The 22970-nt window shown below is 32.7% G+C and overlaps 1 protein-coding gene across 1 annotated transcript; it reads left to right on the top strand.

Moving 5' to 3' along the window:
- Positions 1 to 4715: 4715 nt before the first annotated feature.
- On the top strand, positions 4716 to 5902 carry LOC114335564 (polygalacturonase). Its single transcript, XM_028285809.2, has one exon. It carries the CDS (start codon positions 4739 to 4741, stop codon positions 5849 to 5851), a length of 1113 nt encoding a protein of 370 aa, XP_028141610.2. The 5' UTR covers positions 4716 to 4738; the 3' UTR covers positions 5852 to 5902.
- The last annotated feature ends 17068 nt before the right edge of the window (positions 5903 to 22970 follow it).

The raw sequence follows: 22970 nt of genomic DNA, 5'->3' as shown, positions 1-22970 counted from the left end.
AATAACTCTAAGATGGGTAGCATATGGAAGACTGCGTCATATTTTTAAAGGTGATATACCTATCAGCTTAAAAAGAAGAGCCTTTAATTAATGTGTCCTGCTTGTTCTTCTGCAACAAGGGCATCTGCACAAAAACTACAAGTGACTCAACGTAGAATGGAAAGGTCATTGTTGGGCATAACGTTAAGAGATAGAAATCCACAAGGAAAAAGTTTTCCTGTAGTTGGCTGTATACCATGTAATACAAAAAAGAATAAAATCATTTATAAAAGGTATATATTTAAATTCCCTAAAAAGGGCTACATCACAGAACTAGTTTTCGATTGGTTGACCAATCATCATCAGTGCTTACTTAAAATGAATATAACCTGGTAAAATAGTGCAAAGATTTTGAAATTTTGACTACGATTAAGAAAAGTTGTAGGTTATACTGACGTGACATTTACATGCTAACCACCAAGATATGGTATTACAAAAATATGTGGGTCAAATCCCTTTACAAGTAATCCGTCAAGGAAACATCGGTTAGAAATGCTAACTTAAGCATGGATGTTTAAAATATTCCATTAATACACCCCAGGTAAAATATGAGCTATGGTTTGACTTGTTCACATGGTGACAGTATGGCAGCAAGTGAGAATGAAATGTATGGGGACTTCTGAACGATGACACGACAGAAGTGACAGTTCCACAGGAATTTGAAAAATTAACCTGTCATATTTAAAGACTATGTTGTACAGCTAGTTAAAATAAGAAATGATGTAACAACACTCACTCCATTGTGAAAAATAATCATTTAAAATAAAATAAACTCGATGTTGTAGTTAAAAATGTATTCACGTATATTGTCAGTGAAGGTGGTTAGAGAAACCACATTACACAAAAGTTTTTTATTCGAAAACTAAAGTCAGCAAGCAAATCTTATTGTCAAAAGACCTAAGATTTAAAAAAACAATTTTGTGTTGATTTAAAGTTATCGCAGGACCGCGTTTAGGTCAATTGACGCCCTAGGCAATTCTCTAGTAGCCGCCCTTCAAGCATGTACCATTTTTGCCAAAAAAAATTGCAAGCAAATTTTTTTATTTAAATAAGAATACAAAAAAATTTTATTCCAGCTCGATCACATCAGATTTCTTTCTTGATTTTTCTTTGGAAAAATCATCTATATGTCGTTATAATTTATCGCTTTTGTTACGTCACCTTCTATGGACAAAATCGACAAATTGTTAAGACGTTCTTGCGTCATACTTGATCGGAAATTATTTTCATGTTTATTTTAAATTCTTGACATTTTCGAAAATGACCTTTCAGCGGACACGTTCGTTGGCAACTGGGAGGCACAAATAAATGCGCAAAGCAATATCAAAATTAGGGAAAATATCTCTCAATCTACTCTTCTTTAAATACTTATGTCAATTATTGGTGATTGGTGATTTTATTGTGGTATCCAAATGAACTTTAAGTGAATTCATTCATGTATGAATGATGTAGGTATCTACTAGTGCAGTCAGTGAGGGTATTTGGCTCCGAATTCCATCCTACTGCATCAATTTACTTGATATTTTCACTGTAAGTAGGGAATAGCTCAAGAAACAAAGTCTACGCTATGACGCTTTTAACTTATGGGTGGTTCCTACCCGTTCTCGGGGGTGGAATTTTTTTTTATCAAACTAACACCGGAGTTGGCCAGAGAACCTAATTCTAAGCAATAACTGTTTTATATTTTTTTGAAAACTCAATACTTTTTGAGTTATTTGTGGTTAAAAATTTGCCATTTTCATTGAAAAATGACACTTTTCGGAGACTGTTTTTTTTTGGGAATACCATAAAAATTGTGCATCTAACGAAAAAAAACTATATAAAACATTTTTGTAGTTTATGAAAAATCAGAGAGATTCAATTTTTCATAAATCTTCTAGTTTTAATAAAAAAAGAGATGGTAGGTGAAAAAAGATTTTTTTTGGTGCATGCTAAAATCGGTGTATTCAACTTAAAATAACAGAGAAATGTCGATTTTGGGGGTATAATGCTTCGAATACCTTTTGTAGTTCTTGAAAAGACCTTTAAAACGAGAACTGTTAAATGTCGGTTACATTTAAACTAAGCGAGATATGGTGCAAAAACCTTATGACTAATGTATTTTAAGGAAAAATGAGAAGTATATTTAACCACTCATCCACCAGAATTTAAATTGCATCGTTTTTCTTCTAGAATACCTTCTACTATATTGTTATTTCTATATTCAAAAAGTTGGTCGGGTTTAAAATGAATGGTTTTTGAAAAGAATAAGATCAAATTATAGAGCGCATTTTTAAATGTTCTTAAAAATCTTCCTTTTTCTCCATGTAATTCAAAAGTGATAAGAGATACGTGAAAAAATACCTTACAAAAATGTAGGTTTTCTTTTAGGTAACCATTTTATTTTCCTTTCATTACGTTATCTGATTATCATTTTCTAGTTACATGGCGAAAAAGGAAGAATTTAAAAGAAATTAAAAAATGCTCTCTATAATTTGATCTTATTTTTTCAAAAACCATACATTTTAAACCCGACCAACTTGTTGAACATAGAAATAAGACTATAGTAAAAGGTATTGTAGAAGCAAAACGATGCATTTAAATCTGGTGGACGAGGGGTTAAAATATACATACTTCGCATTTTATCTTAAAATAAATTAGTCATCCTTTTTTGTTGCACCATATCTCGCTTGGTTTGAATGTAATCGAAATTTAACAGTGCGGTCGTTTTAAAGGTCTTTTTAGGTAGTACTTACAAAACATATTGATAGCATTATACCTTTAAAATCGACCATTTCTCTGTTATTAAGTTGAACACACCCATTTGAGCATGCACAAAAAAACTTTCTTTCACCTACCATATCTCTTTTTATGCTATCACTAGAAGACTTATGAAGAAACGAATCTCTTTGATTTTTTACAAAAATGTTTTATATAGTTTTTTTCGTTAGATGCATAATGTTTAAGGTATTCGCAAAAAACCGTCCGAAATGGCGACATTTTTCAATGAAAATGGCAAATTTTCAACCATGAATAACCCAAAATGATTCAGTTTAAAAAAATATAAAACAGTGCGCCCGCCGCCTTTGCGGTGCTGCCGACGGCCCAATATGCCTAAATTTACGACTTCTGAATTTTTGAATGAATAGTGTTAAGAAAATGCAATTTGTTTTCTAGAAATGAATGCCCACTTATATTCCATTGATGGATGTACTATGTACTTAAATGTTATTCGATTAATTTTTATATACAAATATTTTTGTACAGTATTTTTGCCGCCCTCTTATAATTTGCCACTATAGGCAACTGCCTATATTGCCTAATGGATAAAACAGCCCTGAGTTATCGAATTTATTTAACTTATTGGTAGTTGTTGGAATTTGTGTAAGTTTAAAAAGAGGTCACAATAGGGGTAACTGAGATGTAAAACTGTCTTAAATAATCTAGTCTTAGGAGATAAGGTAAGAAACGAAGAAAGTAGTGGTGTAGAAGACATAATGCCCGGGAACTCGGAAAGACCACCCACAAGATGGACTAACGACATAAAGAGAATTTATACCAACTGTATTGCAGCAGCGCAAGATAGATCTGAATGGAAGTTTTTCGAGGAGGCCTATCTTCAGCAAGGGATGACTATGGACTGATGATGATGATTATTTTTGAATTTACGTTTTCGCAGTTTTGCAGAATTATTTGTAATTAGATAAAGTTTTTGGAAAATTGTTTTTGTTTTAGTGTTTGTAACATAAATTACTTAATTAATGTTTGTATGTATGTATGTATGTATGTATGTATGTACCTTATAGACACGCAAACTATGCATTTGATCATATGATAGCCTTAATGAAAGTAGTTGTACATGAACCTGGGAAGGTTTCTGAGTTGGTACGACCAAACTAAGTAAAAAGGGTGCTTGCCCCCCATAATTATTTTTTAATTTTTTGGACAAACTGTCCTTTTTTAATTTTATACGATGTAGAACCAAAAGATACATTCCATAAGGTACATAAGGTGCAACGAAATTCACCGGGTCAGCTAGTATTAAATAAATTAAAGAGTAAGTTTGTAAAATAATGACAAGGGTCTAAAAATATAAATCAGTAAATTCATAACAATAATATTAAAAGCAACAAAACATAGCTAAAATCAAGTAGGGAAAGGTAATAAGATACATAAACATAAATACAATTAACAAAAAAAATTGTCAAAGACGTTTATGAAGTACGACGATTAAAAGCAAAGGGGAGACCAAGGAAAATTTTAACACTGCAAAAATACGATACGGGACAGAAAAGAAAACGGAAAATGGATATACGAAAAGGTACAAGAAAACAAATGCACTTTTCACACAAAAACTATTGCATTTTTACAAGTTTTATTACAAATCTTCATACAAATAATGCAACTCATTCCCAATTCGATTTATTCTACTCACATGTACTTATATTTTTTAATTTTTTATATTTTGTGATTATACGTATGGTAAATTTTATAACTAACTCTTCAAGATAAGTTTTATTTTTTTTTAATAAAATTTTCTTTATTTAGAACTGTTGCCTCACAATCAATTCAAATGATCTTTAATGACGGAAAATTCTCCAATAGTTTATACTACCACTTTAGATAAAAAATGGTACTTACGTACTATTTACGTACATACATACTATTTTTAGGTATAAAAACGAAAACAAGCTAGTTTTCTAGTAGTAAGTAATCTAAAATGAATACCCATACTTCGGTTCTAGTAATAGCTTTTGTAGCTGCAGTATCAGCTTCTCCATTGTTAAATCAGACAAATCTTGGTGCTAGCTGCACAATCTCAAAGTGGGCAGACGTTGACAATGCAGTAAAAAGTTGCACCAACATCGTTGTTCAAAACTTAGCAGTACCTGCAGGAAAAACTTTGGAGCTGGACCTCAAATCAGGCACATCATTGACGTTTTCCGGAACAACCAGTTTTGGATATGGAACCTATTGGGAGGGACCTTTGATTGTGATTAAAGGTAACAATATTCACGTTGAAGGAAGTTCTGGATCCAAATTGGATGGTCAAGGTGCTCACTATTGGGATGGAAAAGGTGATAAAGGTAATAAGAAACCTAAATTTTTCAAAATTCAAGCTACTGGTGGATCCGTATTTAAAAATATCAATCTTCTGAATTGCCCTCATCAGTGTGTATCTATTCAAAATTCAAAACAACTTACGATCAGCAACTGGAACATTGACGTATCAGCTGGAGACAAAAACAAGCTTGGACATAATACAGATGGTTTTGATATATCGGGATCTGACGGAGTTAATTTTGAATATTGCACTGTACAGAACCAAGATGACTGTGTAGCTGTTAATTCTGGTAAGAACCTTCATTTTAATCACATGACTTGTTCTGGTGGACATGGTCTTAGCTTATCCATTGGCATGAGTAAAACTGACTCTTCCAAAAACTATGCACAAAATATTACTTTTGAAAATTCCATTGTCAAGAACTCTAGAAATGCCATTCACATCAAAACACATACTGACGCCGCCACAGGATACATCAAAGACGTAACATACAGCAACATCCAAATCTCAGGTATCACCAATTATGGCATTAACGTTCAAGAAGATTATGCAAATGGTGGTAGTACTGGTAAGGCTGGAAATAACATCCCCATATCTGGACTGAAAATGAACAAAATAACAGGAAGTATGACATCTAACAACGCCATGGCTGTTTATATCCTATGTGGATCAAAAGGTTGTTCCAATTTTAATTGGTCTGGGGTTTCAATAACTGGAGCGAAGAAATCGAGTTCTTGCAGCTTTAAACCTAATGGTTATTCCTGTTAAAGTTTCATAGTTTATTTGTTAATCTTATTCTAATAAATGATTTATGATATCTGTCAGTTTTTTTTTCAACTTGTTCTTAAGGAACTATTCCTATAATTAGGTTGAAACGCATAGGATTTTGCAGCATCAAAGATGTCTTCTGCGTAAAGCCGCCCACTCAACGTACTGCGACGTCGTTTAGTTTTGTTCAATTGGACTAATTGGTAAAAATGTTGATCGTGGTGACCGTTCATCCAACAATATCGTACCATTTGACCGTGGGCAGACTGACATATCTGCTACAGTACTGCAGAAATTGATATCATCGATGATCTTGTCGAACGACATCGTAATACCGTGAGTGGTCAGCTTAAGAGTTTATAACGGAGCTAAATTGGTTTCTAATATCTAAAGGTAAAACTATGACCCTTTAGGTACTAGAACTATCGTGTACTGCATTACTGACACAACTAAAATAATTCAGCATGCTATTATACTTCTTTCTTCTTCTTCTTCGTCTAGCCATTCACGTCCACATCTGAACATAAGCCTCTTCAAGTCTTCCTTTCCATTGTTTTCTGTTGTTAGCTACTTGTAGCCAATTTTTCCCGGTAGTTCGTTTTAGATACCCGTGTTGAGCTGCCCCCCCCCACTTGCAAAAACTAAAAAACAAATAGCCCCGATTTATGAGCTATTTATGAGCTTTCATATTCCGCAAACTAAAAATTTTGAGCTCGTTCCACTGAGCAGGAATTTAATACTTTGGTGGGGGGGAGGGGGGGCTGAGGGCAGCCCCCCCACTACTTAAAAATAGGAATATTGAATCGGTTTTTGCGGCAGAATTACGAGCTATTTATGAGCTCTTGAAATTATATAGTTTCGATTTTGGAGCTCATCCCCTTCACCCCCAAACAACCCTTTAATTGATTTAACTTAAGAGAAAAATGCTGAGAAATATCGTATTGCGGATATAATTCCTATAGCTTATATACTCTAAGAATAAACCATTAAATCACGTGTATTTCGATTATTGAGCTACAACCCCATCGCAAGAAAACCACCCTATCTTCCCGGCTTAAGAGAAAGTTGTACTTAAAATGCATTAAATTGATTATTTGGCGACTAAATATCATTTAATAATTTATAAGCTTCCAAATTACGCGCATTTAGATCAGTAAATTGCAATTTATTTTGTATAGTGCAGTCACTGATGGTAAAAATCAACGATTACCTTTAATTTCGGTGAACCTTCATCGATTTTCACGAAAATTGGTCAGTGGGTAGAGGATACCTAAAGAAACAAAGGTGACATGGTACCACCTTGCGCTTTACCCTGAGGGTGGATGCCGCCCTTTCTCGGGGGTGAAAATTATTTTATAAAAAATAACTGCACAAATCTATAAAAGAACAAATTATAAGCAAAATTTATTATATAAAGTTATTAAAATAAGTCAATATTTTTAAGTTATCAAAGATCAAAAATTTTAATTATTCGTGAAAAAAATGCATGTTTTAAAGCAGTTTTTCGTAAATCACTGAAAAACTGTAAGTTTTTACAAAAAGTTAATAGTAGTTTAATTCGTATAGCTTATATTTTAAGAATAAACTCTTAAATCACGCGCCTTTCGATTATTGAGCTACAACCCCTTCTTCGCATCTTAAGTATTGAATTGCCATTTTCTTTCTATAGTGCAGTCACTGAAAGTAAAAATCAACTATGACGTTCGATTTCGGTAAATCTCCATTCATTTTCACGAAAATTGGTGAGCGGATAGAGGATACGTCAAGAAATAAAATTAACAATAACAACTTAGCCGGGGTATATGTCATCCCCCTCAGGGGTGACAACTTATGCTAATAGGATAGCTAGGTGAGGGAGAGGGCAAGCAGCAGGGCCGGATTTAAGGAGGGGCAGGCTGGGCAGCTGGTATTCTTTTGGGGGCCACCACAAAGCCCCAAACTTAAAAAAATCGGTACATTATTCACATAGAATAATTTTTGTCAATCAATTACCTGTAATATTTCGTTATATGAAAGGTTTCTCTCCTATTAAAAATGTATTTTTGGCAAATTACATTCATAAAGCAGAAGGTATATTTAAGACATTCTTGCAAGAAGATGATATCGATTTGAAAAGCTGCAGGAGACAGTCCTACGACAATGCGTCAGTTATGAATGGAAAATACAATGGTGTTCAGCTAAAATTTAGATAACACAATATCTTGACGTTGTAGATTCTACGTGTCGCCCACTCTCTAAATTTAGTTACTAAAGCTGCAGCTAAGTGTTGTCCTGTTGCCGTAAAATTCTTTGATTTCTTGGAAGGACTGTATGAACCCTAGTATGTATTTTTCACTTCCTCTACATATAGATACAACTTGTTAATCGAATGTTTAAAAACGTCTTTAAGCGAGAGCAACGCCGACCATGGCAGAAATATTATTGTTCCTAAAAAAGAGTAAATACTACTAGATGGTCATCTAGAAGTGATGCCGCAAAAGAACTAGTTAAAGATTATAATCAAATTAAAGGAGTATTATCCAAAATTTCAAAAGACGATGGGCAACAATTTAAAACTCGTAGCGATACAAATCGTTTGTATAATCGAGTGTGTTTACTGAAAACAGGGATATTTGCAATATTTTGGAATGAAATATTAGAGAGGACAAACAGCACAAGTCGTATTCTCCAAGATCCAAATATTGACCTTATTTCAGGAGTGGCGGCACTTAAATCAATTAAAAAATTTATATTCTTTTAAGGATTATTTCAAAGACTGAAATGACAACATCATAGAAATTTAGGACTCAAAATTTTATAGCTATGATAGATCACTTCATTTCCTCTTCAAGTCATAGGCTTTCGGCATATGAATCCATTCATTCCAATTTTGGATTTTTACATTATTTGGAAAATTTAACTCTCAATGAAATTGAAGCTCACTCACTGAAGCTTACCGACAATTATAGCAATGATTTAGATAAAAAAAACTAGGTGTTGAACTAGTACAATTTGTATAATTTTTCAATTCATTTAAAGAGCAAATCGGCTCATCAAATATAAGTAAAGAACTTTAAATGTACCGACGGTTAAAAGAGAAAAATGTGAATGATGCGGTTCCAAACGATGCCGTTGTAGTGACACTTCGTTTATATTTAGTTCTGATGGTAACTAACTGCAGTGGAGGGAGATCATTCTAAAAATTTAAGTTAATTAAAAATCGACTTCGGTCTATGATAGGCCAACAGCGTTTGAACCATCGCCTTATAATGAGCATTGAACACAATGTCTTAAAGCAACTAGACATGCCCGACATAATCAAGGAATTTTCAGTTAAGAAATCTCGAAAAGTACCCGGACTTTAACCATACCATAGTCATAACAACAATTTGTTTAACGGTAGGAGGTAGGGCCCCACACCAATTCTGCCCAGGGGCCCCCACACCAATTCTGCCCAGGGGCCCCACTGAGTTAAATCCGGCTCTGGCAAGCAGACATGCTTCGTAGGTCAAAACATAGTAAATTTTTGAAATTTGAATGGATCCTGAAGGAAGATGTGTGTTGAGAAACAGAGAATGTTGTATTAGAAATGAGAAAGACAACGTTCGAGTGGGTGTGTTTTTAATGTAGCTTAGTACGAAATAGCTTTATTGTAGACACTTGTACTAATGTGAAGGTCTTTGCTCGTAGATGTTATTGAGATATGGGCAGAGGTCAAAGTATGGAAAATGACAAATAGGAAAAACTTTTAAAAATGTATTGTTCCTAGTAAAAGGACTAAGGGATGTCATATATTTAATATAATTGTGGGTGCCTGACACTTTGAAATCTATCAAATGTAGAGGATTATAAGAAAACTAATTAGATAAAAAAGATTGTCAAATTTTTTTGGTTGAAAAACTGTCAAAAATTATTGATTTATTTTAATAACATTATATAACAAATTTTGCTTAGAATTTGTCCCTCTCTTGATTTGTGGGGTTATTTTTAATAAAGTAATTTTCACCCCCGAGAAGGGGTGACGTATACCCCGGCTAATTTGTTATTGTTAATTTTATTTCTTGACGTATCCTCTATCCGCTCACCAATTTTCGTGAAAATGAATGGAGATTTACCGAAATCGAAGGTCATAGTTGATTTTTACCTTCAGTGACTGCACTATAGAAAGAAAATGGCAATTCAATAATTAAGATGCGTATATCTTGCGAGCTCATAAATTATTAAACGATATCTAGTCGCCAAATAATTAATTTTAATTATTTTAAGTACAACTCTCTCTTAAGCCGGGAATATGGGATGGTTTTCTTGCGAAGAGGTTGTAAATCAATAATCGAAAGGCGCGTGATTTAAGAGTTTATTCTTAGAATATAAGCTATACGAATTAAACTACTATTAACTTTTTTGTAAAAACTTACAGTTTTTCAGTGATTTACGAAAAACCGCTTCAAAACATGCATTTTTTTTTCACGAATAATTAAAATTTTTGATCTTTGATAACTTAAAAATATTGACTTATTTTAATAACTTTATATAATAAATTTTGCTTATAATTTGTTCTTTTATAGATTTGTGCAGTTATTTTTTATAAAATAATTTTCACCCTCGAGAATGGGCGGTATCCACCCTCAGGGTAAAGACGCAAGGTGGTACCATGTCACCTTTGTTTCTTGAGGTATCCTCTACCCACTGACCAATTTTCGTGAAAATCGATGAAGGTTCACCGAAATTAAAGGTAATCGTTGATTTTTACCTTCAGTGACTGCACTATACAAAATAAATTGCAATTTACTGATCTAAATGCGCGTAATTTGGAAGCTTATAAATGATTAAATGATATGTAGTCGCCAAATAATCAATTTAATGCATTTTAAGTACAACTTTCTCTTAAGCCGGGAAGATAGGGTGGTTTTCTTGCGAAGGGGTTGTAGCTCAATAATCGAAATGCACGTGATTTAATGGTTTTTTCTTAGAGTATATAAGCTATAGGAATTATATCCGCAATACGATATTTCTCAGCATTTTTCTCTTAAGTTAAATCAATTAAAGGGTTGTTTGGGGGTGAAGGGGATGAGCTCAAAAATCGAAACTATATAATTTCAAGAGCTCATAAATAGCTCGTAATTCTGCCGCAAAAACCGATTCAATATTCCTATTTTTAAGTAGTGGGGGATGGGCTGACTCAGCCCCCCCCTCCCCCACTAAAGTATTAAATTCCTGCTCAGTGGAACGAGCTCAAAATTTTTAGTTTGCGGAATATGAAAGCTCATAAATCAGGGCTATTTGTTTTTTAATTTTTGCAAGTGGGGGGGGGGGGGCAGCTCAACACGGGTGTTTTAGATCTTCTGTCCATCTCATAGTAGGTCTGCATCTGGGTCTTTTGTGCTGGTATGGTCTCCAGGTTAGAATTGTTTTGTGACATTTGCCTAGATCGCTTCAAGCTACATGTCCAGCGTATTCCCATTTCAATTTTAAGTATTTTTGTACCACATCGGTGACTTTGGTTTTCTGTCTTAGCAATGTGTTTGTTTTCCTGTCCTTAAGTGATATGCCAAGCATTGCTCTTTCCATCGTGTGTTGAGTGACTTTGAGTATGTTCATATTCTTTTTTGTGATTGTCCCTGTTTGTGCCCCGTATGTTAGTATCGAAATAATACATGCATCAAAAACTTTAGATCTAAGATGTAGTTGAATTTGCTGATTTCTGATTATATAGTTCAGTTTGCGGAATGCTGCCCATACTAGCTTTCTTCTTCTTTTTATTTCTTCCGTTTGAATTTCCCTACTTTGGTATTATTTTTTGTCCTAAATCTATAAATATATTCTTCAACTTTTTCTATAACTTTGTCGTTTATTATTGTCACGGTTTCTTCGGAGTGCATGACTTTTTTTTGTTTAAATTCATTTTCAGTCCTATTTTAGAAGATTCTGTGTGTAGTTCTAAAAAAGCATGGTTTGCAGTTCGTGTAGGTCAGTAGCTATCAGGATTATGTCATCCGCAAATCGTAGATTACAGAGGTAGCGGCCATTGATGTTTATTTTCTTATATTTCCAATTTAGATTTTTAAACACGTCCTCCAAAACTAAGGTGAACAGTTTGGGTGATAGAGTGTCTACCTGTTTGACTCTCCTGTTTAATGGCACAGGGTTCGTGTATTCATTTTCATTCAGGTGGTATGTAGCTGTAGCTTCGTTCATAGTTTCTTTTACTAAGTTAATATATCTGCTGTCTATTCTACAATTTTGCATTGCGTTTATTACGGCCTTGTGTTCTATGGTGTCGAAAGCTTTTTCGCAGTCTACAAATGCTATAAAAACCGGAAACCTGCAATCGTTATATTTTTCTATTAGTATTGTTGTGGTTAACAGGTGATCGGAAGTTGAATAGCCTATTCTAAAACCTGCGTGTTCATATGGTTGGTATTCATCTAATTTCCTTTTTAGTCGGGTAGTTATGACTTTGGTATTTTAAACAGGTGTGACAGTAGACTGATAGGCCTGTAGTTTTCCATCTTTCTATTATAACCTTTCTTGTATAATAAGATTACTTTGGAGTTGTTCCAGCTTTTAGGGACTTTGCCCTGGTGTAAACAACTGTCTATAAGCTTAGTTACAATTGCAATGAGTTCCTTACCTCCTTATAATATCATATCTGTGGTAATCCTATCTTCTCCTGCAGCTTTATTTCTCTTCATGTTTTCCAATGCTGTAGGTACCTCTGAAATTGTTACCTTTGGCATTATTTCCGATCCAACATTTTTTATTAATTTCCGTGTTGGTCTCATTTCATCGTCTTGTTGATGTATTCTGTAGAGTCCCGTGTAAAATTCTTCTATTCGTTTCAGTATGTTTTCTCAAGTTGTGATTTCATTTTCGTCTTTTCCCGTTAATGATATTATCTGACGTCGTCCTAGTATCGGTCTGAGGCATTTCGTACTCTTATTTTTTTCAATAGTTGTTGTTATTAATTTTTCTTCTTCTTTTCTTTTTTGTTTCTTGATTCCTTTTCTAATTTGCCTATTAAGTTCTCTATATTCTTCGGATCCCTTTTTGTTAGATTTATTTAAGATCTTCCTTTTTTCTATTTGTTGTAATATTTCTTTGTCTAATTCATTGTGCGTTGTTATTGGTTTTTTCAGTTGCAGAATGCTTTTGTACACTGTTTCGGTTATAAGGTTATTCAAATCATCAATATCATTGGAGTTTATCTGCTGCATGTTAACTTGATTTAATGCATGCATTATCTTTTTATTAAATTCACTATTTTTCATTTCTTTAGATGTTTATTTGTATCTTTTTTCATGTATTCTTCTTCTTTCTTGTTTTTTGTTTATTACTAGTTTTGTTCTTATTACTCTATGGTCGCTTCCTAGGTCAAACTGATTTAATACCGATACGTCTTTTACTAGGTTTCTATTTTTCGTTAAGATATAATCTATTTCGTTTTTTGTCTTTTTATCGTCTCATCCATGTCCATTTTCTGGTTGGTTTTTTATTGAAAAAGGAGTTCATTGAGTACATATTATGTTCATTCATGAAATTGAGAAGCATTTATCCTCTATCGTTTCTTTTCCCATAGCTATAATTGCCAATTAAATGTTCATAATCTTCTTCTTTTTTGCCCAATTTAGCATTAAAATCTCCTAATAGTATTTCGTAATTTGCTTTATTTGTTTCTATAGCTGTTCTTATTTCACCATAAAATATTTCTACTTCTTCTTCATCGTGGCTTTTGGTTGGAGCGTATACTTGAATCAATTTCAGAGTGGTTCTTTTATTAATTCTGATGATAATCTATGCTACTCTGTCTGATATGGGCTTGAATTCTTCGATACACTCTGTGAGGCTTTGTTTTACCAAGAATCCCACTTCAGTGTATTCGCCACCTTTATGGATAAAATGTTTGCCATTTCTTAGTATTATATACTATACATATATTTTAGTATTATATTTTATAGTATTACATACCTATTATACTACACAAGATAAATCAGCAGTCTATCAAATTACATTAAATAACAGAAATTCCCATGTCAAAAAATAACTTGACGGTTGAATTTAAAATCATTGAGCAAATAGCAGTAAATAATGAGTACAACAAACAAACAACAAACAAAATTTTAAATACAAACTGCATGAGACAACCTTAAAATTAGGTCTTTCACCACCAGAGTAAAAACCCAATACTTTTGGTCGATTACACAATATAAAAAAAGGAAAGGAATACATAATACCAACAGAACACCAAACATCTTAAGAAAATATATTAAGACCAATAAGTGCCAAAAGAAAAAGTACTTTCACACTGGTGTATAGTAACTTACATCTGGTGATGGCCCAATACTTACATCGGTCAAGCTGGTATAACATTTAACAAATGTATAACAGAACACAAAAGGGGTTTCGATAACAGAAAAACTATACGTTTGCACTTAGATTCTAAATCATAATCGTTCTTATCCACCAAGTATCTTCACAAAACCTGTTTAAATACATAAAGTTTTTAAATATTTGTCAATATGACCAATTTCAAATTTTTAATATTCAAAATAAGAGCCTGAAGCTATGTTTATTATTGAGTAAAAGACAATAAAGTTTAGACTCATAGTAAAAACATACCTATCACTTGAGAGAAAGGCACTCTGCAAAAGAACTTCAGTGAAAATAAACTGTAGAAAACAAAAATTGTCATTGTTTTATTCTTAAATAAAATAAAATTCCATCAAGTAGTAATGGTCTAATTCATCACTTGGTATTGGTATCTGACGTTTCGGTTATCGATTGGGAAATCCTTTTCAAAATACAAATAAAAAAAGAGTGTGCACTTTGTACGCACGTAAGAAGTTAAACAGTTTATTTGTATTTTATTTAAATATTAAACTAATTTTAATGCTTACCACTTTCCAGAAAATTTCCATAAAATAATACAAGAAAATTAACAAAAGAAAATAAGGCTACAACATGAGGTTGGCTCAACCCACATAACAATGATGTTCGCATAATGCTCAACGCATATTCTACCAATATTCGTCGGAGTATAATCTTTTTAGTATATGCGTAGTACATGCATAGCATGTACCTTAAAAACATTCTAAATTTTCTGTTCTTTACATATACTTCAAAGAATATTCTCGTACCGAATATACTGCGCACATTCGTGTACGTACTATCTCGGAATATTCGTAAAAGTTTATTCTTAGAATATACATTTATCTAATATTCTTTAAAACTATATTTGAGTATATTCTTAACACATACTTATAAGTACTTTTAAAATATCTTAAAAATATTATATAATAATGTTAGCTTTCTAGATTATTCACTTTGTTATTTTTAGAATAATAATTAATAAAATTTATGTGTATATTTAGTATTGGACGAATTAATTTCTTAAAATTGTTTTAATTGTATGGTAAAAAAGTTTAAACATTAATTGTATTAACGAAACAAAAATGTTCGTTTTAATAATTGAAATAAATTTGCCATTACGAGTTTACCATGAGTAATTATTTTTTCATCGTTGGATTAGGTACATTCAGTTACAAAGAATTGAAACAATACATCATCTACCATTTTTATCACCAGATCGTAAAAGCAAGTTAAAAAGATCGTGCCAAAACCCACAACCAACCAAACTGCAAACGGCCAGTCTCATTCTGACAATTTCCTACCGGGATGGGGATTAAGGAAACAACGGTAAAATATGAAAACGGAAACAGACATTATTTGTGTCTGTGTCTAATTATGCAGTGTTAAGGCTGATTCACATTATAGCTCAAGTCACGCTCCGCTCACGGTCAGCTCAAGCCACGATCAAAATATTCTCTCGGAGAAACCACGCGGTCCAAAAAAAGGGACTGAACTTGACCGTCGTGTTTAGTGCGGATAGCATGATTAAAATGCGTGTAAGAATAGTTGACCGAACCTTGAGCTGAGCGTGAGCGTACCGTGACCTGAGCTATAATGTGAATCAGCCTTTAAGGATTAATTATTTATATGGGAAATAAGCCACAATTAAAATGAAAAAAATAATTTTATTAACGTTTCGACGCCGAAAATATATTATATTGGGCGTCGAAACGTTAATAAAATTATTTTTACTGTCGTTGCATTTGGTTGTCTTTTTAAAGACATATCACATGCTATAATTTTTTATGACGGATATTCTTGAGTTGGGGTTAATTTCATGTAATCGAATGAACTATCTTTCAGTAAGTCGTCCCAGGAACGCAACTCATAAATATTGGCAATATCATTTTAAAGTCTTCTACTTTAAAATGTATAATATATGTCTGAATTGCCAATATAAATGAGTGAGATTAAATAAATTATTAGAAGAATTTTTTTGCTTAGCAACAACACTTTAGTTTATTTTAGTAATATTTTGTATTTTGACAACGGCACCCGATTTGGGCGTCGAAACGTTAATAAAATTATTTTTTTCATTTTAATTGTGGCTTATTTCCCATATAAATAATTAATCATAAAAATGCCACAAGGAAATAGCTTCAGAACAACAGCCTTTAAGGATGAAGGCGAACGATAAAGTACTAAAAGGGCTAGGACTAGGAACATACGTAATCTCTTAATTTTGTTTGCGGTGCTTCAAAATATGATTCATTTTGGTAACTCAATATTACTTAAATAGCAGGTAAGTACATATACTTAAGTATATAAATTTTAGTTACTTCTAGGTTAGTTTAGATAAATATTATATAATATTTATATTAATAACTAAAATTTATATATTCTTACCTTTTAAATAATATTGTAGAATGTACACTTGGCGTCAAGAAAACTGGTACAACTCTTATAACCGAAAATCGCGTTTTTTAAGTTGTGTAAGTTGATCTTGTCAAATGTGTCATTCTAATTTCTAGGGCAACGTTGCCAGTTGTTGGCATAATTTATAAAAATATTTCAATTCAAAAATAATGACAGTTAATAAATCTATAATTTTAACATTAAATTATTGTTTAAATTAAAATCGAGAAGCGTGATTGGTTTCTCGTAAATTGTACTGTAAATACAAAACTCTATTGAGTTGTGCGATACTAGAATAAACACACGGGAAAAATAAAAAAAATTTATTTGAAATTAATACAATATGAATAACTTCTACAGTGAACAAGTGTGGATTTTAAAATATAAATATGTATTACAATTCGAAACTGCTGAAATATTAATATTTTGTCATAGCTCCATTATTATTAATTACTTCTTGTAATCTTCTGGACACTGAGAATACTGAGAAATAAATTTAGTTATAAATTTTCATCTTCGTCCAAGCTTTCCCAGGTTTCTTCAATGATGGTCAATTGTTAGTAATAAAAATATTACTTATTCAAAACCTTTATACAGGGTGATTGATTAGTAAGGTAAAGCTCAATAGATCCGCTATAGTAATAGACAGCAATAAAAGTTAAGAACAAAAATTTTACCATTTTTGTGCTTCACATTACAAAATTAGTAAGAATGTTCGATAACACTGGCAGACCACACTTATGTTTTTTTGAATGGAACACCCTATATTTTATTTTTTAATCTAAATCCTGCTAACTTCTTCATCACAAAAATATAAAGGTCTGTTATGTTATACAGGGTATTTACAAAGTTATAACAAATTTTATATGAAAATCGTAGCAAGTTCAACTTCCTGTATAAATAAAAATAAGCAAAACAACAATGCTTTATTAATGCCATAGTTTATTACGTATTGTCAAAATTTTTAAGAATTATTGATATTTCTAATTTTCTTTATCTCAAATACAGGGTGAGTCAAAACGCAAGTACATTATTTTGTCAGTAATTTTAAATGGAACACCCTGTATTTTATATCACTATTGAAAAGTACCATTACCGTACTTTAATTTTTAGAAAGCATTCCCTATATCTAAATTTACTAGTTTTCGAGATATTTTCATTTTTCAATGTACCAGTAGCTTGGCCACCCAAATCACCAGAATTTAATAAACTGGACTGATTTTTTTGGGGTTACGTTAATAATGAAGTTTATAAAATACCTGCAACAACAAGGGATGAGATGAAAAATAGAATACAAAGTGTATTTCGATGTGTTAATTTACAAATGCTTCGTATAATAAGTAGCTCATTCAATTATCGTTTTTAGGCGTGCATAAATGTTTTTTATTTGAACATCTTATGTAATTAAATATTAAAAATATTTTATTAAAAGCAGTTTCTAATTTTTTCAAACATGTGTTTTTGCAAAATGTATTACCGATAAATTATTTTTCGTTATTTATTTGTTACATTGTTACATTTACATACAAAAGTATTGTTTAATTGTCTTCACAAAATATTGTACTTTGTGTTTATGTGTGTTTTTGTAAAAGTATTACTAATTTTCTTTATTTATTTGTTACATTTACAATGTAACATTTATTTGTTACATTTACATAAAAAAGTAGTTTTTAATTGTTTCAAAAATTTTGCATGTTGTGGTTGTTTTTTTTTTTGTAAAATGTATTACTAATAAATAATTTTTATTTCTTTATTTGCTACATTGTTACAATTCAGTCATGGCTTACTTAAAATTTAGATAAATTTAGACACCTAAAATAATTTACCCCGAAAAATGAAAATATCTCGAAAACTATTAAATTTGGACATAGGGAATGTTGTATAAAAATTAAAGTACGGTAATGTTACTTTTCAATAATGATATAAAATACAGGGTGTTCCATTTAGAATTACTGAGAAAATAATGTACTTGCGTTTTGACTCACCCTGTATTATATATAAAGAAAATTAGCAAGTCAACAATTCTTGAAAATTTTGACAATAAATAAAAAAATATGGCATTAATAAACCATTGCTGTTGTGCTCATTTTTATTTATACAGGGAGTTGAACTTGTTACGATTTTCATTCAAAATTAGTTACAACTTTGTAAATACCCTGTATAATATAACAAACCTTTATATTTTTGTGATGGAGAAGTTAACAGCATTTCGAATATAAAATAAAATATAGGGTGTTCCATTTAATAAAACATAAGTTTGTTCAGCCACTGTGTTATCGAACAACCTGTAGCATTCTAACTAATTTTGTAATGTGAAGCTTAAAGTTGGCTACAATTTTTGTTACGATCTTTTATTGCTATCTATTACTACAGCGGATCTATTGGGCTTTACCCCACTAATCAATCACCCTGTATATATACATTTTTAAACGTAATTTTTTTGTATTTAGATTTAGTGCAATTCCGTCATTATTTTCTATTATAAGTGTTCCTAGGTAAGTGTACTTTTTTACTCTTTCGATCTGCTGGCCCTCTACTATCAAGATTTCCTTAGTATTATGGTTGTTTTTACTAATTTTCATAAAGCCCGTTCTCCCTACTACACCTTACTATTTTGCTCATGAGTCTTTGCAGGTCTTGTAAATTATCGGCTATTATTACTGTATCATCTGCATATCTGATATTGTTAACTAAGACAGTGGTAGCGGGTAGGAACTCCTTTAGAGTCCTTTGGATTCTACTGGATAGTCCTATCAGGGAAAGTGAATCAATCCCTGCCCTCCGCAGATTACAGGAGCTTCTTGACCCAGGAAGCTAGCACCTGCTAAGGGTCCCTTGTCTAGGGTTACGGATGAAGTCCAGAACGGCATCCAAGGCGACGAAGACTACTTTTTGGTACGGCGAAGGTGGCGGAGCTGGCATCCTTGATTTTAGGGATAGTATAAGATCAGGGTAGGTGGGACTCTCTAGCTGTATTGGAAGCAACTCGTATAGGAGGATACTCCGATGTAAAATCCCTGGCCCTCCAGGTTGGGGGTTAAGGCACCGAGTTAACTCCTCGGTACTTATAAAACACGTACAATGTTAAAAAGCCTAACCAAAGCCTCCGAGCACAAGATTGGAAACACAGTAGACGGAAACTGCAATGAAAACGGTTAATGAATTTTTGTACATGGAGTGTGCAAGGTATCTCCCGAAAAACACCAGAAATCATGTCAGAACTCAAGAAAGCAGAGATAGATATCGCGGTGCTTACGGAAATTAAAAAGAAAGGTAGTGGTTCCGAAAAATGGGGTCACTATGACATGTTCTATAGTGGAGTAACTAAAGACCAAAGAGCACAACAACGAGTTGCTATTGTTATTCGCAAAACTTTAAGAAGATATATTACCTCTTGGGAAGCAATTAATCAGAGGTTTATAAAAATGAACATCACGATAAAAGGAAGCAGAATAGCCATACTAGGAGTAATTAATAAGGACGCATTGATCAACAATAAAGGTGAATTATTCGAACAACTGAACGATGAAATTATAAAAGCAGGAACATCTAGAGAGATCATACTTCTAGGAGACTTCAATAGCAGAGTTGGACGGGAATTTAACAACAAAGTCTAAAACTTAGACCTCCCAATACCATCGGATAGGTAGGACAATTTTCAACCACTAGTCACTATTGGCTAGTTATTTTGGGGAAAAAGTTTTTGGGGGCATTCCAGCTCCTGTTCGTCCTGCCACCGGGGCCTACGGAGGGCATAGGTGGCATCATCCTAATGCTCATTTTCGAGGATGCAACAGCAACCTGTTAGGAGTCGTTTGGGTTTGTTTGGGAACAATTAGTGTGGTGATAAGGGTAACTATGGTTCTTTATATTTCAGACATCTATTTGATGCATTATGTTTATTAACTAATTTTTTCAGATTTAGTTTACCTTTGGTTTTTTTATATGATATATTTGTATATTAATGTATTAGGTTCCCAAACTTTGTATCTACGGTAACTTCTTGTGCACAGGAATAACCCTAGAAAATTAGGTTTTTATACTTTATTATTGCTTTGATTGGTTGATGTAATTCGGGTAAATTTAGTTTGTATTAGTAGCTTGTTTCCCAAATATTTTATTGTTTATTCACTTTACTTCATTTTTTCGGTTAATCTAGGTCATTCTTTCGGTATTTATCTCAACTTCATTTCTATTTCATTCATTGTATATTTAACTTGCTTAATTAATTTAGTATTTTCTTTAGTCAGGCTTGTGCCTGCTTATTTATAGGTTTCATATTCGTCGGTTTTTAATTTAGTTGTACGTAGCAAGCGTACTATAACCATTTGGTAGAAATCTCATGTGAGTTGTACCCTATATGTAAGAGGTACTTATAGAATTTTGTAACAGGTAACATTATTGTTGTTATCTTAGATGTAACTTTGTATAACTTTTGTCATGTTAGAGTCACCGTATATGCTTTGTTTAACTCAGAGATTGTTAAAAATCTGGTAGTTAATTTTAATAAACGTTTATTTATTTTGTACATCATTTATTCTTATTCCCTTTATATTTACATTTACTTATATATTTAATATGTTTAGTATTTGACAGCAGTGTAAGATATCTGGGAGAGTGATCGAAGATCATTTTCTTGGCGCCCAAGATTTGTTAGTTTTACTTAATTGGTTCTTCTTTAGCACTTATTCATCTTTATACATTTACAGTACCTTATCCTTATCTTAATATTTACCTTTTTTTTAGTCATCATTACTATCTACTTAGAGCTACTGTTCTTCGACAGGCATGCAAATGAGCCGTATCCATCCTTGAGTGTCAAGTTGTTCTCTTGCATCTCTTGCTAGCCAACTCTATTCAGTTCGCCTCTGTCTCTTCATACTTCTGCCTTTATTCTTTTTAATCCCCCTTTCTTCAGTACTACTGCAAAGTAGTATTTTTATTACTTCAGCCTCTCCAGCGAGAAGCTATTTTCTGTTTATTTTCATTTTACTTCCCCTTTCTTCCACTACACTATCTTATCATATATATATATATATATATATATATATATATATATATATATATATATATATATATATATATATATATATATAAGTAGTGGGGTTCCTACGGTCTCCTCCGCATCCCACATTTCGCCCGCCATCGTTTTCTATCCACCCATTCGTTTTCGTCAATAGCTCTATTTGCCATAGACTGTTCTATGCCTTTCTTCCATGTTTCTGTAGGCCTTCCTCTTCTTCTTCTATTTATGGGTGTGTAATTTAATGCTCTTTTTGGCCATCTTTCCTCTGACATCCTCATAACATGACCATACCATAGCAATTTCTTTGTTTCTATGTGGTCAACCGTGGAATATAAACTATTTGTCCGTCGTCTTATTTCCTCATTTGGTACATCCTACGGTCTCCTCCGCATCCCACATTTCGCCCGCCATCGTTTTCTATCCACCCATTCGTTTTCGTCAATAGCTCTATCTGCCATATACTGTTCTATGCCTTTCTTCCATGTTCCTGTAGGCCTTCCTCTTCTTTTTCTATTTATGGGTGTGTAATTTAATGCTCTTTTTGGCCATCTTTCCTCTGACATCCTCATAATATGACCATACCATAGCAATTTCTTTGTTTCTATATGGTCAACCGTGGAATATAAACTATTTGTCCGTCGTCTTATTTCCTCATTTGGTACATGTTCTAATCTAGATACTCTGCATGCTCTACGTAAGTAATCCATTTCCGCTACTTCTATATTTTTTCTTTCCTTTCCTGTGAGTTGCCAACACTCTGCTCCATAAGTTATAATAGGTTCTACAATTGTTCTGTAGATTGTTAACTTTGTGTTCAGCTTCACCTTGTTAGACCATAGTAGACCATTTAAAATACGAGTTGCTTTCCTTCCTTGCTGTATCCTATGCTGTATGTCTCTTTTTGTAGTTCCTTCTTCTGATATTATGCTTCCTAAATATCTATATTCCTTACATTTCCTTATATTTCTTAACTCTAATTCCGGATCTTCGGTTTCCTCTCCTATTCTCAAATATTCCGTTTTCTACATGTTCATGCATAGGCCCCATTTTTCATATTCGATCTGTAACTTTCTTAGCATATAATCCATATCATGTTCATCGTTGGCAAGAATTACTTGGTCATCAGCAAAAAACAAAGTTGTTAAGCAGTTTTCTTCAATCATTATTCCCATCCCAGCAACTGTTTTCCTCCATTGCTCCAGAGCTTTCTGGATGTATATTTTACATAGTGTTGGCGATAAGCAGCACCCTTGCCTTAAACCTTTTGTAACAGGGAATGGTTTCGACATAGATTTTCCCTGCTTAATACAGCTTTTCGGATTTTGATACATATTTTGAATTGCTCGCATATAT

Source organism: Diabrotica virgifera, chromosome 1 (genome assembly GCF_917563875.1).
Source record: "Diabrotica virgifera virgifera chromosome 1, PGI_DIABVI_V3a".
NCBI classification, from domain to species: Eukaryota; Metazoa; Arthropoda; class Insecta; order Coleoptera; family Chrysomelidae; genus Diabrotica; species Diabrotica virgifera.
This window is presented reverse-complemented; position numbering and strand designations above follow the sequence as displayed.